Source organism: Macrosteles quadrilineatus, unplaced genomic scaffold (genome assembly GCF_028750875.1).
Source record: "Macrosteles quadrilineatus isolate MER2022 unplaced genomic scaffold, UCM_ALF_1.0 Scaffold_8__2_contigs__length_117827958, whole genome shotgun sequence".
Classification (NCBI taxonomy): Eukaryota; Metazoa; Arthropoda; class Insecta; order Hemiptera; family Cicadellidae; genus Macrosteles; species Macrosteles quadrilineatus.
The window spans coordinates 43266100-43283307 of NW_026542601.1; the positions used below are offsets into that span (position 1 = coordinate 43266100).

Sequence of the window (17208 nt, forward strand, 5' to 3'; positions counted from 1 at the left end):
TATTTACAACAACTTGGTGTATTCGCCAGAAATGTTTAATCCTCAGTGCAATCAGTCGGGGACACACATTAAATTGCGTTTATTTTCATTCAGAACTGGTAACAACTGCATCATGGAATGCAATGTGAACTTTTATCGATAGTCAAAAGTTTTACCTAGTGTTGGTATCGATGACAAACCCACGAGCACGTAATTCAAAAAGTTGTAACGGCTGTTGAGCGGCGGCTGAATATTTCTTTGGGGTGATTGTGGCGTGGTAGGAGCCCCAGGGGGGTAGTTTTGGTTCAGACGTGACCCCTCCACTTTCTCATACCCCCTCTCTTACGCGTGAGGCAAAAGTTAGTTTATCTATGCAAGTACCTGGTTTTGCATCATGTTGAACTTGAAGTTTGGATTTGATAGTGCATAATTATTGTAGTTTTTTGTGCGAAGGTTGTTCATCTCTAGTGCAGAGAACACCTTTTTCTAGCGTACGAGAAAATATATATTTAGCAATGGAGAAAGATCTTCCCACTGAGAGACGAATCCTTCTAGTTTTCCATGAAGATAAAGCTGATCGTGGGTTTTGAACCATGAAACACTGCATTATAGGCATAGTATTGCAGAATTTTGATGTTTTACTGAATTCAAACCAGTTTTTTAAAACTTGAGTTTCACACTCAAAACATTAAATCAACCACCTCCAACACATTTCTTGATGGTATAATATAACAACATTCAGCTGATTACGTGAGAAAAACTGTTTCATTAATCTGACACGTATTTTCTTCCATTAGCTTGTAAACAACTCATATCATGTACAAGTGTTGGAAGTAACTACAGTATAGTATATTATGGGTTAAATCACAACAGCTGCAATAACTTTCAAGCCGTAGTTTTTGCAGCATTAGGTTTGCACCATTTTGCTAAAAGTTAAGAAGGCCATTGCATACAAAGTAGTAGTCAAAATAGTTCGAGCCGTTTTTGTGAAACCCCGATTTTCCGTTATTTTATGGGAAAATTACTACCTATTAAAATCAAAATTTCAAAACTATGAATAAACGCCAATGAGATAGAAACATACCAAATGTCCCCAAAATCTGACCACGGGTGTACACTGTGTAGCTCCGTACACATCCTGAATATGTGTTAAATACCTCTTCAAAGTAGTTAAATCCGATATTAACACCATTTAACACATAACTAAAGGTTTTCCATTGTGAAGTTCATGAGTATTAGCTCGTGATATTTCAAGAACGTAATTTTTCTTGGTGTTGACACAGAGTTCCAAGTCTAGTTGTGTACAAACCAGACCCAGCCCATGTGTTCACTGTGTATTACTAATTACCATAGAAACAGTGAGGTCGTAGTTCTCCGTAATGTAGGAAATGCTTTGTGGTGTTAATACGGCCTATCAACATTGTATTAGCATCACTGCTATGGGTGGTCTTTGTCTGTAAGTGTTCATGAAAATTGCCTTGAAATTGTTGACGCAAGTACAGTTGATAAACGGGTATATCTGTAGTTAAGCATGGAATGAATAAACAGCTGTTTATCTGATGAGTTTTAGGTTATTTACCTTCTTGAGGGGTTTTGTTTTTTAGAGAAAATATAAGGAATTGCGTTTCTCGTATTAAAGTGAAACACAAATTTCTTTGTCTTGGGATTATTTTTAGTAGATTGTCCTGAGTAGTTTGCATACTATAAGAAAAGGTCATAGACAATATTAAATGTCTCCAGTTTTTTCTTGCGGTTAGGTATAAATAACCTATTTTGCTATTGAGGGTACCTTCCACCAAAGTAAGCCATTTTGGGCTTCTAATCCCCTTTTTAAAAAAATAATCAGTACTACCAATAGTAAATTAACACTAAGTTTCTAAGTTTTCAAATAGGTTTAGGCATACACAGCTCTAAAACTGTTATGTAATTTCACAGTGTAAAAATATATAAAATATGCCCCACCAACATAAAAATGGTCATAAGGCTGTTCAAAATCGTTACACCAATAGAAGATACTGTAAAAAAACCGTACTTGATAGTGCAGTCATTAAAACGTTCCTTGAGAGATCAAAACAAGACGAAGAATAATTAACAAAGTTGTTGGACAATCTAGCTCGAAAAATAAAAAAAAACTTATATATTTCTATGTCTATTTGTTGTATTTTTCAACTGTCGATATATTGTGTACACTTTGTAACAATGTAGCGTCATAACTAATTTCAAGATATCTCATAAACAAAACAATTAATTAATAACCCGTGTTTGATGAGAAATCACTAGCAAATCTTTACCCAGAATTATACTGCGTAAAAAGTGTTTCAATCGCGAGAAAATCGACACGATGTTAAAATCCCAAGAGACCTAATCGAGGATATCATTAAATAAGAGGTCGAAAGGTTTGAGTCGCAGGGTTATCTATAAGTCATTGGCCTGATAAGACAAGAGGCATGTGCTGTGGCGAAGTATTCAACAATGGTTAATTCACAGTATAGCAACACATGGTTGGGGACCTGCTTATTATCAGGTGACGTCATCGGATCGGAGAATAAAAACAGCTGTTAATTTGATTACCTTTGCTCTAGTTTTTGGTGCGTTGATCAAGAATGAAATAAGTTTGATAAGACAAAAGTATCACTGACTTGAGATACTGAAAGTAAATTTCACGCCCGTATAAAATCCGAGGGTTGTTTTAACAAAGGTATATTCTGATTAATTTTATCTATATTATTTTAGAGTGAAATGTTGACGTGTGCTTTATTTGTTCCGTTTTCTTAATCAGGAGAAGCTTTATTTTACGAAGTAAGGGGTTTGATAGGCAAAAATAGTTGAAAAGTGGGTAAAATAACGAGGAATTAATAGTAAAAAATAGTAAACACATTTTGCACAACTCTAATTATTGAAACATACCTCTAAACGGTTCTCAGCAGATCCATATGGATGAGAAATAATTTCCCTATGCATATATTTGTACCAGTAAGACTTAACATACATTATGACGAGAATCCTCCTCTGATTATCAAAAGTAATATCATATAAACGAAAACTGTAACGTTTATGTCTAACCAACGCAACGAAGATTTTTTTTATTTGAAAATATTCGAGGGGTACAAATTACAAAAAAAAACCGGTTGCCTCTAATAAATACAATATTAATGGATATTTTAATTCGTTTAGTAGAGCTGTAAGGTTAAACACAATGTTGATTTTTCTAGGTAGAGTAGGCTTATAGTTTTTCCGAATACAGAAGGACTTTCAAATAATCGCTGATGAAGATTTTTGTTTTATTTTGTTGGTGCACAACACGACCAAGTTAAATAAACGTTTCACTGTAATCAATGTGTTTACTATTTCAACATGTAATACGTCGCCCCAAATCGCAGGAGGGAAATGTTCACTCCATTATTTACATCATCAACAGCCACTTAAAATTTGACAGAGTGCTTTTTCAATAGTTCCAATTCCAATGCTCTAGAGAGAACCCCGGTTGTAATGAAAAGCGCGCCAATTCCCAACAGCTGTTGCCCGTTGACATCTGTTTACTGTTACAGCTGATTATTGCCAATGCCTCTTCTATAGTATTGTGTTGCGAACTTACAGCCTTTCTGATTGTTTCTCCTTTCGTCCACAGCCTTCTATTTAGTTTTTTATCCCGGTAGACGGTTTAATGAACGGTGTTTTAAAATGATTTATATTTTTGCAAGTTTATTGATGTGTTTGTAACCAAACTAATTAATTGACGCTGGTGTCCACAATTATAGTTTTTGACAAATTATAGCGTCAGTCTTTAAGGTAAAGACTATTGATTCCTAATTCATTTCTTCCACAAAACTAATTGAAGTACGGTTACCACGTATATCAGATTTAAATTATTTGAAACATGATTTGTAAGAAAACATTTCTTTGTAGGCCTAAAACTATGAAAAATTCTATAGATATATGTAAAATCATTTAAATTTTAGAAGCTTGTTTTCATCCTGTTTACCCAAATATGTATTCATTTTACTTTAGCAGTTTACTGCAAGCCTATTTTACTGACACTTTGTAATGTCGTAACGGTGGTAAGAAATCACAACACTCACAGTAAAACCAAATCTAGGTTTTCACAATACCTTGAAATAGTTTCAAACTTTGCTATCGGCTAATTAGGCATAAAAGGCAGTGATTCAAGGAAACTCTTAATTGATTGTTGAATAGTAAGTAGCATTCAACAAATGGGACGATGTCCATAATAGCTAAGTACAAGCTTCAATAGCCTTGACATACAGTGGTATATGGAATTACCATTTTTATCATGATCTAACTTAAAAGTTAAATTATATTAGCCAACTTTTTAAATTAATTAATGTAGGCCTATAACTAATATAAAGTATAATAATTAATGTATTTATGTTGTTTTACCAATATATGTTAAAAAATATATATTTAAAAAGTTATGTTAAACATTTTTATTTAAAAACAATTTGTTAAAAAGGCGAAAATATGAATATTTATCGAGAAGGGCTATTATTTCGATGTATACGACGTTTATGTAGGTATTTTACAAAAATAATCTGACCAAAAGTTTGTAAGGTTTTTAGCATTTTCCTTGCTGTCAAACTAATATGATTCGGTTGAAATAAACAAAATAGATGTATGCACTACATGTCTGTCGCAAATATTTCAAAAATACTTGTATGGACAAAGGAGACATAGAACCAAGACATGACAATAAAAGTGTTACTCACTTCATTAAGTCTCTTACAGCTATATTATGTTCTACTAAATCACTACTTACACCTCAATTTTAAACATAAGTTATCTCTTAAAAGAAAAGGTATATTGAGACTTGCATCCAGCTTGCATTTAGATATTTAACATTATTTTGCTTCACCCTCACCATGTTTGCGCCCGAAAGGGACGTGTCGTCACTCGTCATACCTTTAGGCTTTGCAATGTCAACTTTGCTGTAGTAAATTACCGGAGTGTATCCAGGTACAGCAGTGAATCGCTAACGTTCCTTTGATATTGAAATGTCCTGGCGCTTAGTTGGGTTGTAATGAAGTGTTTTCTGTATGCAAGTCATACAGTTGAGCTATTGCAAATTTGTGTATGGTGTGTTTATTTTGTAAAGAGGAATAGAATATTTCTGGGACGGAATCAATATTGTAAAAATCTGGGATAATTAATGATAGTTACATTTTTAATAATTTATATACGGTTATTTTCGTTACGTGGGTTTTGATAAGGTTTATCCACATCTATTGAAAAATGAGGAGTTTCAGACAAAAGATTACCTATACTTGTGTCACTATTAATCCTTAAGGCAACAATAATTTAAAATTAAAATTATTGATTAATAGTTTGGATTTATACTACTAGTACTCCTACCTATTAAAATACAATTAAGTTTCCGACTTTAACTAACTAATACTGTACAGGGTAACCTAATCAAAATTTAATTTTGAAAAAACGTTTAACTTTGTAATTGTAATCTTCAAACAAACATTTACAATTCTTAAACAGAAAAGCGAGAAGAAATTGAAAACAAAACAGGCAATTGTTATGCAGCTCTGTGTGTTTGGAGTTTTTAATTCTCCCCTTTTAGAAGCGTATTTAATGTTTAAAGGGTTGAAAGAGTTTCATTTCTGTGCATTTCCCTGCCACCTTGATAAAATAGAAATCACAATTTACTAGGCATATTATTTATGCAAACCGTTGCTTTTCATAGGACTTAAATGCATTTGAATTCTACAATGTTAGATTGTTGTATTTTAAAGTCTTTGTTTTATAAGATAATTTCATGTTTAAATAAGCTGGTTTTCCAACTAACATTTATTGGCTGATAGAAAAACAAATTATTTTAAGTGTGCTTTTGATACACATTCCTAATTTGTCAAAATTGCTTTTTGGGTAGAAATAAAAAATAAAATGTAGCGAACAACTGTCCTTAGAAGTACTGAATTAGATATCTACCGCCATAGACTATTCTACCCTCTTTACCAAGTTATCTCCAAATCTGTAATTCATTATTTTAGATAATTTTGCAAGAGTCTTTACATAATGTAATCAATATACTCTAGTAGTACCATGCTGATTTCAAAATATGACATATTTTATTTTGATAATTTTTAGAAATAGCAGTTCCTATCTATTTTTTATACTTATAAAACAACATTGCTTCTAACCTGTTTAAGTAAATCTTTCCTATCAACCTACTTATGAAAACTTGTTGAATGATTTACAATAACGCTCAATTTGTTTATGATGCTGTATTTAGAACAGAGATTACCTAAAATTGTGTTACCCTTCTCGGGCAGATGTTGAAACCTTATTTCACAGAATAGGGTATGTCTAAAAAGATTTGTTCGACAAAGTGTGGTACCATATTATGTTTAAGATTATTTAAATTTGTTTTTGATACTATAACTACATTTAGTTTCGACATGTAGACCTACAACTAGTGTAATACGATTGTACGTTATAGTAGAGTTAATTCCTCTGAATGAGTAAACTGTAATCCGGGTTTTGCAAACAGTTGCTCTCCCCGGTGAATTTTAATTAATTGTTCCTACCCAACCCCCTTAATAACCCTTAACTCAGTGTGTACCACTTCCACCCTATGTTGGGCACCAGAATGGTATTTACTATAATTGCATAGAAAGTTGTCTATTTTAGTTTGTTATGTTTTGTTTGTATATCACTAGTTGTTGTTGTTTATTATTTTCTTGCCTTTTTCCATGTTAGGTTTAAAAGGTTTCTTCATCAAACTGCAGCAAAAATAGCTGTTTTAATACATGCGTCAGAAATCAGAAACGTCTAAAGTAGCTGTTTCCTGCTTAGGGAATAAAATTGAGCCTGCTTAGGCCTATTTCTTTCCATTATCCAAATGAATAAAAGGACAAGCAGGTCCTTTTTAATGGTAGGTTAAATATTTCATTAATTCAAAGACCTTTGAATCTGTACTTCTGATTTCTTCAACACAAGTTATGGTTTTGCATTGGACTGACATAGAAATGACCACAAATACACTGAAGGTAGTGCAGTGGTGTGATATTTACCACAGATGGAAGAGTGAAAGTTTAAAGGTCCAGTCATTATGTATTGTTATATTTGACCTTAAGTAAGTACTGGGTGTTATAATGATGTGTGGATTATTCATGGACAGTTATTCTTCCAGGAAATAATGGACACTGATTACAGAAATCCCAATACGGGATCAGACTCGGTAAGAATGAGTGTCATTGCGTAAATTGAAAACCTAAGGAGGAAATTAGAAAGAATTTACTGTCCTCATAAAGTGGAATATCCCCGCTGCAGCAAACCTGCAGACTAAGCAAATTTCCATTTGCCTGATTGGATTTTCAATTAAATGTATTGAAATAACATTAGGTTTAACAAGTACCTAATTTAAAAAAATTAATATCCTAAGTATACAATTAATAAATTTGCCAAGTATTGAAATAACATTAGGTTTAACAAGTACCTAATTTAAAAAAATTAATATCCTAAGTATACAATTAATAAATTTGCCAAGTTTGATCCAAATAAATCAATAATCAAGCAAATGACAACATTTTACAATATTCACCAGTTTTAAATTCCCAATTTTTTTATTCTCTCCGTAACCAATAATTGTACAAAAACACTTTGATATACTACGCTATTTGTTTTTTAATCTCTTCAAAATTTTCTTGAGAGAAATTGGGAAATTTTATGTTTTGAGGGTCCGAAATTAGAAAACCCCATTTTTACTCCGTAAAACCCTGTTTCCATGATCCGATCATGCTGGTTTGCGAACTCATTGAGGTTTATCCCGGTATACGCATTCAAACCAAATTTTATCAAATTTGAACAAAAATTAGTCAACTATCTCGTTCACGAACACATAAATCTATATATATAATAATGTATAACATTATGAACGGATGGTGTTTTTGACGTCTGGGGACATCAAAATGAAATAATTAATCGGTCCCGGGCCTAGGTCTTACCATGAGACCTAGGGTAATAGCTCCTTCCCTATAGAGAAATTTGCTGAAATGTGTTAACACTGCTACTGAAGATTTGGTGTGAGAGGATTTAAATAAACAATTTTTAATTTAATAAAAACCATCCAAGAGTACGAGACAGTTACATTGTTAATTTATAAACTTAAAAATATAAAACATGGAACCAATATATCATTGCAACACATCCAAGGAAAATGACAATTTTTTGACCTTAAATGATTCACTGAAAAATGTATTTTGTTCCTGATGAAATCTTTCTTTTTCTTGTCTGGTTTTTATTTGACAAGTACAGTAGTGGGTACTGAAAGTCAAATGTTATTCTTAGACTGAATAACATTTTGGTGAAAGTTCATCGAGCATTTTAAATCATGAAACTACTTTGCTTGAACTGCCAATTTGTTCCCAAGTTTCAAATATTCTTTTGTAATTAGTAACTTGATTGTCTCAAAGTATAGGAGTGGCAGTCTTTGTTCAGTTAATTATCTTTATCAACTCAAAGAAAAGTTTTACAGTTGACTGTAACATGATCATTTTAATGGCTCAGTACACTTTAATGAGTTTCTCTATTGTTGTCTTTGCATTGAAGAATAATGGGTTGTAATGTCAATTTTTTTATTCATTGGTGTGTTGTTTTGTACAATTATAGAATGATAAATATGATATTTATATAAGCCCTTAGATTTATAAATTAAATTTTGGCCTTTTATCGGTGAAAAGCTGATAAAGATTATAACAAAATTAGTTTTACATTTTCATCCCATGGCAATAAATGGATTAATTAGTGAACAGATGTAACTGAATGTTTTTTAGTATTTCTCATTGTACTTTTTATATACTATGCAAATAAAGACTCTTGTAGTGAGGATACACCCAATAATGACACTTAACTAATTTGGTAATTTTCAGTTTATCCATCAGTTGTGATCTCCACTGAATGCTAATTATGTCATTGGGTTATGAAATAAATTATACTATCTTATACAAGTTTAGTGAACAATTCCAAACTAAAAGAGTATTATTTTTCATCACTCTGTATTCGAATATAGCCCATTTCCAAACAGATGAGATATTCGAAAATCGTCAATTTCCATACACCAAAAACAAATAGTGATCAGCTGACTTTTCCTGACATAAACATTACTTTTGCTACACAAACAATACTACCTAACATCAACAAAGTTACAACTGAAGTTTTTTTTTAGTTTTCAATTTTTTTTTTTTGTCTGATGAAGTAGTTTTTTTCATCGCCATATCGTTCAATACTCGTCACGAAAGTTCCATTTTGGGGCAAGTTAGTGTTTTACAAGCTATTCTAGCAGTGAAATATACTATTACAAAAAGTGAAGAAAATTGCATAGACAAATACACAGACTACTGGCACAATAATTACTACATCACCATATTTTTGTTTAATTTTTAGTAATGTTTGTGGATCGAGATGGTCAAATGGTAGAGATGGGGGAGAATGGATGGGATGGGGCTTCGGTCCTTGAGATTCCGGGTACAAATCCCACCAACACCAAATCCCCAATGGCTTCATCTATGTGATGGTATGACTCTTTAGACCTAACCTAAAACCTGAAACATGTGTGACGCTTCTGGGCTGCCTGGTACTAGGATGTAAGGTAGAGCATCAAAATAAATTATACTGGTTCAAAAGAAAATATTTGACTTGACAAATATTGATACAATATATTGTTTGTTTCAGTGGGGGGAATGTCCCGGCCTAACAAGCCAGTGGTGCAGATCAAGAAGGTAGCACCTCCGGCCGTCCCCGACTGCCAGGCAGGCTTCAGGCACTCGGGTAGCAGCTTCGGGTCAGCCGGGTACAGCAGTGCGGGCGAGGACCACGGATTCACGGACCCAGGCAGAGGTGAGCTAATAATCGTTAGGTTAGGTTAGTTTGTATGTGGGTGATGTTTTAGGTACAGAGGAAATACGACTATGGGACGACCATGCGCTTTCAGTTCTAGTATGTTGTTGTGCCAGAAATATACTTGGGGCGAGCAAGGAAGAGTCAGAGCAGCGAGCACCGTATCTATGTAGCTTCATAAGTGACAGAGATCAACTGTTTTTATTGTTAAGCCACGTTTGAAGTTAGTAGGCTGTCAGGTTACCTACCTCAGGAAATCTTACTTAAATACATTACGGGAGGCGGTAACCTACCTGTCATCTTGCCTTGTGTAAACGTGTCTTTTGAGACATTTGTTGAAAGGCCAATGATCGAACACACTGGACCCAGTTTTTAATCTTAAAAAAGCTACTGACATTTCTCAGTATCAAGTGGTCATCTTTAAAATGTAGGCAAGCACTATAACCATTTTGATACCCAGGTTTGCTCTAACTTAGTCTATTAACCTGTGGGTTTAAAAATTTTGAGGGGATCAGTACGTTGTGCCAACTTGTATCATTGGATATTCTTCAGTGTGGCCATTAGCAATAAATATTTAGAATATTGATGAGTGGAAGGATGTAAAAAAGGACAGTTGAAGAAAATCCATCTGCAAAACAAAAATTATCACTGAGATCAAGTAAAATAGAAGAATATGAGAAGTTAACTTTCAAAATATAAAAACTAACCTTTAGTTTATGGAACACTAAATATCCCTTACGAAAGTATTATACCTGTTTACCAACAAGCTAGGTCCAGTCTCAAGTTTGTACTGTAAATAAATGTAAGGAAGAATCTGCTGCTGGTACTTGTGAAATGTATTTGAAACAAATCTAACATCAATAAAAAATTAAATGAAATAGAATAGAATAATCACCATAAAAGGATCTTTGAGTTACTTTAAGCATTGTAAATCATCTAGATCAGAAATGACTCCCAGACTCACTAAATACTGATTATAAATTGCAAAACTGCAGATCAATGCTTTCACATTGAGATTGAGTCTTATCCAGTTTATGGTAATCGGTAATTAATCACAACAATCGTGGTAATCTTGAAACTTGTTCTCCCACACTTGAGTCTACCTCCTCTACCTGGCGCCTCGCTCAAGGCTAAACAAGCTCTGACCCGACGGAACATGTTTACGAGTGCAACTGATGTTTCAGATTAATAGAGCTAACGTCTTGTCAGTAAAACAACTATAAATTTTATAGGGTTATTTCATGTAGTACCTTGGAAAAACTGTATCGTTGTTATTTCTTTCTCTATGCTGAAAAGATAGGACACATATTAATGTATTGGTTGTGTAAACTTATATAACCAGAACAGACAGAAACAGAACAGAGGATGGTTTAGTCCTCTTACATTTGCTTGACTGCTGAACACATAGTTTATTTCTCAGAGTGAATAGTCCATAATCTATAAAGCACTTGGACTAACCATGAAAAAAGTTGTGTAAATGAATAAGACCTCTTCCAAACTCACCCCCCCCCCCCTTACACTCATTTCCGTTTCCAAACACTTTGATATACTTCATTCTCATTCATCAACTGGCAGTGGACTTAAAAAATGCAATTCATTCTAGGCGGGAGTGTCAATTTATTTTCTTGTCGTTTTAAAATACTAAGACTAGACTAATAGTTTTGTAGGAAGAGTGGCGAACTAGAATAGTAGTAGGTGAACACAACATAATCTTAGATTTGATCTAGCTTTTGATCCTGCTTAGTTGCTATGATGGGAGCATGATGAAGAATTTGATTGGCAGACAATCCTCGTAAATTAGAACAGTTATGTTACCAATTACAACATTGTTGTCACTTCACAAAAGTAACATAATAAGGTTTCTTGGCTTTGAAATTGTTTGGCTGAAGCAAGAAGTGAAGAAAATAAGTAACAAGAAGAGTCAATGGTGCGGAAATGTTTTGGGTTGCATGACTTGCTGACCATTAACAGAGCAAAACAACTGTGAACAGCCTGAGTGGAAACAGCTGTGAACTGGTCTGTTGTGTCTTTCTGGTCTAACTGCTGGAACATGCAGAATGGTCTTGTGGAAACGGAACAAGCAAAATTATCATTCAATCTGTCATTTGTGTTTAGAAATGTAGGCTTAAGTATTACTAATCACATTGAATCTTTGACTAGGATAGAACTAGACGTTCCTCGTAAAAGCTGTAGCCAGTTTTATTCTAAAATTGGCCAGCGCAGGATCGAGTCATTTATAGGGCTACTCTCATTAGTTTTAATTTATTGTCCAATGTGGTTTACAGATGGTTACGAGGTTGGAGATGTTTACGGGATGGCCGGGAAATCTCCCGGAGGACAGTTCAACTATCCCGCCTTCACATTCCCGGGACCCCAGGTATGAAAACTTACCCTCTATTATTTAGATTTTAAATTTTTAATTTGTTCACCATAGTTAATGATTCCATAATTTTTTTAACATGTCAGTTCCCCAAAATTTACTTTGTCTGATAGTTTAGTAGATTTTTTTTTTCTTGAAACCAAAATGTTTGATAAGCTTCTTTTGACTGAATTACAAACACTTTTGTTTTAAGAAAACCATTAGAATTTTAACAGACAATTTAGAACGTTCTCCTTGCAAACCCTTTTTATTCAGACTATGTTTGAAGTTTTTGTTCTTTAGCATTTTTTTTTTATTGAGAACATTACACTAGGCACAGGAATAATCTTCAAGATCTAGTCAATAACAGTTTTTTTTTAGAAAATATTGTTATCATAAAAAAAAAATGCAAGACCATCTAGGATTCCTGGGTTATTCTCCTTATGATTTTCTAAATTTGTTAAGTAGGCTACCTGTAAAAAACCTACATCGAAAATACATCTTATAAACATCACTAAAGGGAAATTGACAATCTTTCTGTTCCCAATATTATCTTACTCACTTCACCTAGAGGAACAAAATAAGATGATAAACTAAAGAGATTCATTTGTAGCGGTGCAATAAAAGATGATTTCATGAAGTGGATAAAAGTTTAATCCGAGACGAGGTTAGGTTAGTTGTAATTCAACGATGATATTTCAGCGCAATGGGGTCATTGCGGAGTTTTGAGAAGAAATGTCATAAACTTTACTTCTCTTCTTTGTCTTTAAATCTTCCCATTGTTTTATCCAGCTTCACTTGTGATTCACTCAGTAAAATCACTTTCTTCAGAGGTTTTTATTCAAACAAATAAATTCAGGTTCATTTTATACACATTTTTTACAAGTTAGGTTTTATTGTTCAAAGGTTTATTGCAGACATTTTCCATCAGGATGGAAACAATACACAACGTTTCTGGATCAAGAAAGACAAAGATGTTAGGTTTTATTTTACTTCCTACATGTGTTATTAATATGTTGATTTTATATTCCGTATAAAGAGACACAAGAAAAAATTGTTGGTACCAGTACAATTTATTATTTTATTATTTTACACTGTGAGAAAAAAATTATTTAACTATACAAATATGTGTCAGTTATCATTCTAATCCTTGGTAATTTGCTATGCACTGAATAAACTTATTTCAATAATAGAAAACTTAACAATATAAATATTGTAAGCAAAATTCAAATTACAAAAAAGACTTGTAGCTTTAAAAAAGTATTTTTATATTAGTAAGTAGAGTTTATTTTCTCTCTCTAATCAATCTTATAGACTAGACCTTTTCATGCTTGTATTGCACTCAAAGTTTGATTGACTTTCAAAAACCATCATTCAAATCTTCAAGTTTTGACTGCTTGATATGACACGTTTGGCACTCTTCTTCTGGGTGTTTTGTTATCAGTTTAAACATGCTTAGAGACTTTTAAAGTGGTTAGTAAACACTGTCTAAACGTTTGACACATTTGTTTAACTAATCTTTCTAATAGCCTACATTGTTATTTATCTTAAGAAATGTTTGTTAATAAACCCTGTATGTTTTCTCCCTCATTTTTGACAACCCTTTTCTGAATATACTTCTTAAACCTCGGTCCACATTTACTAAAACAACTTGGTTTATTTATATTTATAGATGATGGCGATGAAGAAATGCTTAAAAAAAAAAAGTCAATGGCCGCAGATTGTGTGTGGTTGACATACTGTTTATGAATAATAAAACAAAAACAAAAACTTTAAATAATTTTAGTAAATATACTTATTTATATTATTAACGTAGGTATATTAATCATTAGTGGTTTTATTAGGCCTAGCTTGTTTGATTTTTTTACCACTGGCGGAGAGTTCTGTTAATAATTCTGGTACAATCCAGTAAAAATTCATAAATCCAAAAATAAAAGCCTTTTACAGTATTAAACTAATAACTTCAATTCACAGTTTACTGTAATGCAGTAAAAAAAAGAATAGAACAAATGTCTCAAGTTATTTATCCAGTTGGAAAAAGTTCAAAAGTTGTTAGAGATAATTATTAAATGACAGCAGACTTTATTTCTATTTACAATTTGTTTATATCTTTTTTTGGTAAAAGAAGCTATATTTGTGTTTAACATTATAGAATGAGAATGTATTTTTATTTCACATTGTTACCTATCAATCTGTTGCTATCAAAATGTATGAACTGTGGTTAGTTAAAATTGTAGTTAGAGTATTTAGCTTATTTCTTTCTAAATTTCTCTCACCCTTGTAAAAACTTAAAAAGATGATTTTTTCCCAGTACACCCAGGTAACCGGGGGCAACAAAAGTGCGATGTACTACCATCATCAACTGTCTTTACAAGAGGACCAGGGCATTGACATGACTCAGGTATTTATTGCTTAACTTCTAACTTATAATTGCGGTTGAACATATTTGAACTATTTATTTTTCTTGTGAGATTTCAAACTGAACCATCCATGCCAGAGTTTAAGTATAATATAATAAGAAGGCCAAAGTAATGTAGAAAAATTATCTTAAATTGGCATTGCAGGAAATACAAATTGAAAGTAAAAGGCATCGGTTGCAACGCAACTCTAAACTAAAGGTGGTTTAGAGATGTTATATTGGCAATACAATTTGTCTGCTGTTCTAAGACATAGGTATACCAGTAACAAAAAGGCTTTAGTTTCAATCCCTATTTTTTAAAACATTTTAAAACCAATTTCCAACCAACAAACCAACATTTCCAATCCTCATCAATAGATATGGAAATGCAATTTTAGTAAATAATTTCAGAGAATTACTGACTTATCTTTCCCTAATATGTGTGCATTTTAATATCCTTTTACATTATCTTTTGAAATAGATGTGACATCGTAATTATTATGAGGAAAACCAAATTGTTAAATATTACAAAACTCTCAACAATGCTACTATGCTTATTTTTGCGGTTTCCCTTGGCTTTTAATTCTTCGCTATCCTACTCTATATTTATATTTTACCAAAATTCCATTCTACATTTTTCGTTTTTGCCATTTGCTCCTTGTAACTAATATACCGCTGATCACTGATGTAGCCCCTTTTTACTGATGTAGCCCCTCATCACTGATTTAGCCTCTTGCCACTGATGTAGCCCCTCATCACTGATGTAGCCCCTCATCACTGATGTAGCCTCTTGCCACTGATGTAGCCCCTCGCCACTGGTAGACCCTTGTCACTGATTTAGCTCTATGTTACAGAGCCCAGGTAGAGACAGTCCAGGGTCCAGTGGTAGTGGATCGCGCCACTCCACCGCCTCTCTAGACAGTGGTCGCGCCAGTGGTTGTCACCTTGCGCCTCATGCTCACCCTCGGCCCAGCCTCAGCTCCAGCAGCGTAGGCAGTGATCTGGTCGCCTCAGCACCTGCGAGGGTAGAACGGTTACTGCTGCAGGGTGTACCGGTCAGTATGACATTGGAAAGATTATCTTTATAAATAGAAATTGTCTAGATCTGTTTGTTTATTTACTGTTATGAACTAACCTGTTTTCCTTAGTTCGGTGTCAATTTTTTTTATACACGGTGCTAATTACTAATTAATGTTTAAATTAAAAACTTTATTAGTTAATTCAGAAGAGCCAGAGATCAATCCATCATCCATACTGTGTGTGTTCTTTCAGCTGTGAATTATTTGTTTATGTACAACCATTGTCAATTCAACCTGATTCAAAGTACAGAACGAGGATTTCCTCTTAAGTGCTCATACCATTCAGGAATGGAATCTATTCTGGACTTGAAAAGGCTTGAACCATCAGCAGATAATGCAAAAATGAAAGGAAACCTTTTGGATAAGTTAACTAAAGGAATATACTACAAGGTGTCACAAAAATTCATAGCAGGCTATGCAGAACTTCCACATACAACAATATAAATTAGATGAAAGTCAGGAATAATATTTTTCCCAAAATCGCTTTGTTATCCAGATATCTGCTATTTTAAATTTCTCACATAAACATTTTTTATCTTTAGATTGTTCCATCCGATTCGTATGAAACTTTGTTTGTAGGTTAAGGTAGAATTGACCCATGTGAGGAAAAAAATAATTTTCACATGAATCGGTTACATGGAGGTTATGATGTTCCTTTCATAAGGATCGGTTTGAACAATCTAAAGAAAACATGTATAAATGTAAAAAATACAAAATAGCGATATCTGGTTAACAAAGCGTTTTGGAAAAAATTTAATTCTTGGTTTTCATCTTATTTTTGTATGTAGAATCCCGCTCTGCATAGCCCGCTACAGATTTTTGTGACACCCTGTATAAACACATTTACGTGTACTGGAACAGGTTAACTCATCTACATCGTTGCTTTCAGTATTAAACTGCGTCATATTACTGATACTTATGCTGACGTTCAGTCTCGTTGCGACATAACTCTATCCTGCAATATTGTTAACAGCGGATGCCTTATCTCTAGTTTTAGTGACTTGTTTGTTGTTTACTAAGAACAAACTGATGTGAGCGTACACGCTTGACAACTTAGTTTGTAATGTGTTTGCAACTCTGTCATTATCATAGGACCAGGACGTACTGCATGCGTGGCTGATGGACATCCGCTTCGAGGAGTACTTCCCACTGTTTTTGTCGGCTGGTTACGACATGTACACCATCTCCAGGATGACACCGGAGGACCTCACAGCCATCGGCATCAAGAAGCCCAACCATCGCAAGAAGCTCAAGGCGGAGATCGCTCAGCTCAACATCAGCGACGGCTTGCCTGACTACATCCCTGTGAGTTTGAAGAGTGACAAAGCTAATATAAACCCACTCAAGGCATAACAATTGTATCTATAAATAGCAGTGACAACATAAACGTTCATTAAAATAAAGTGGCACTATCTCAGCGCAACTTATTGTGCCTTACTTAAACATAACTAAATGTTTGAGGATAAGCAATAAACAGAGCACCTTGTTTTAGGATTTATTTTGTGAGGATAGCAAGCTTACCTGGCTGGGAA

At 33.6% G+C, this 17208-nt stretch overlaps 1 protein-coding gene across 4 annotated transcripts in view; it reads left to right on the plus strand.

Annotated features, from left to right (window-relative positions):
• Positions 1-17208, plus strand: part of LOC128999719 (caskin-2-like) — a 219162-nt gene that overhangs the window by 183987 nt on the left and 17967 nt on the right. For all 4 annotated transcript variants that reach the window (XM_054426368.1, XM_054426366.1, XM_054426364.1 and 1 more), the window contains 5 exons: positions 9676-9840; positions 12126-12217; positions 14511-14600; positions 15452-15652; positions 16769-16981. In XM_054426368.1, the coding sequence (XP_054282343.1) occupies positions 9684-9840; positions 12126-12217; positions 14511-14600; positions 15452-15652; positions 16769-16981 (753 nt within the window). In that variant the 5' untranslated portion in view covers positions 9676-9683. The remainder of the gene's footprint in view (positions 1-9675; positions 9841-12125; positions 12218-14510; positions 14601-15451; positions 15653-16768; positions 16982-17208) is intronic.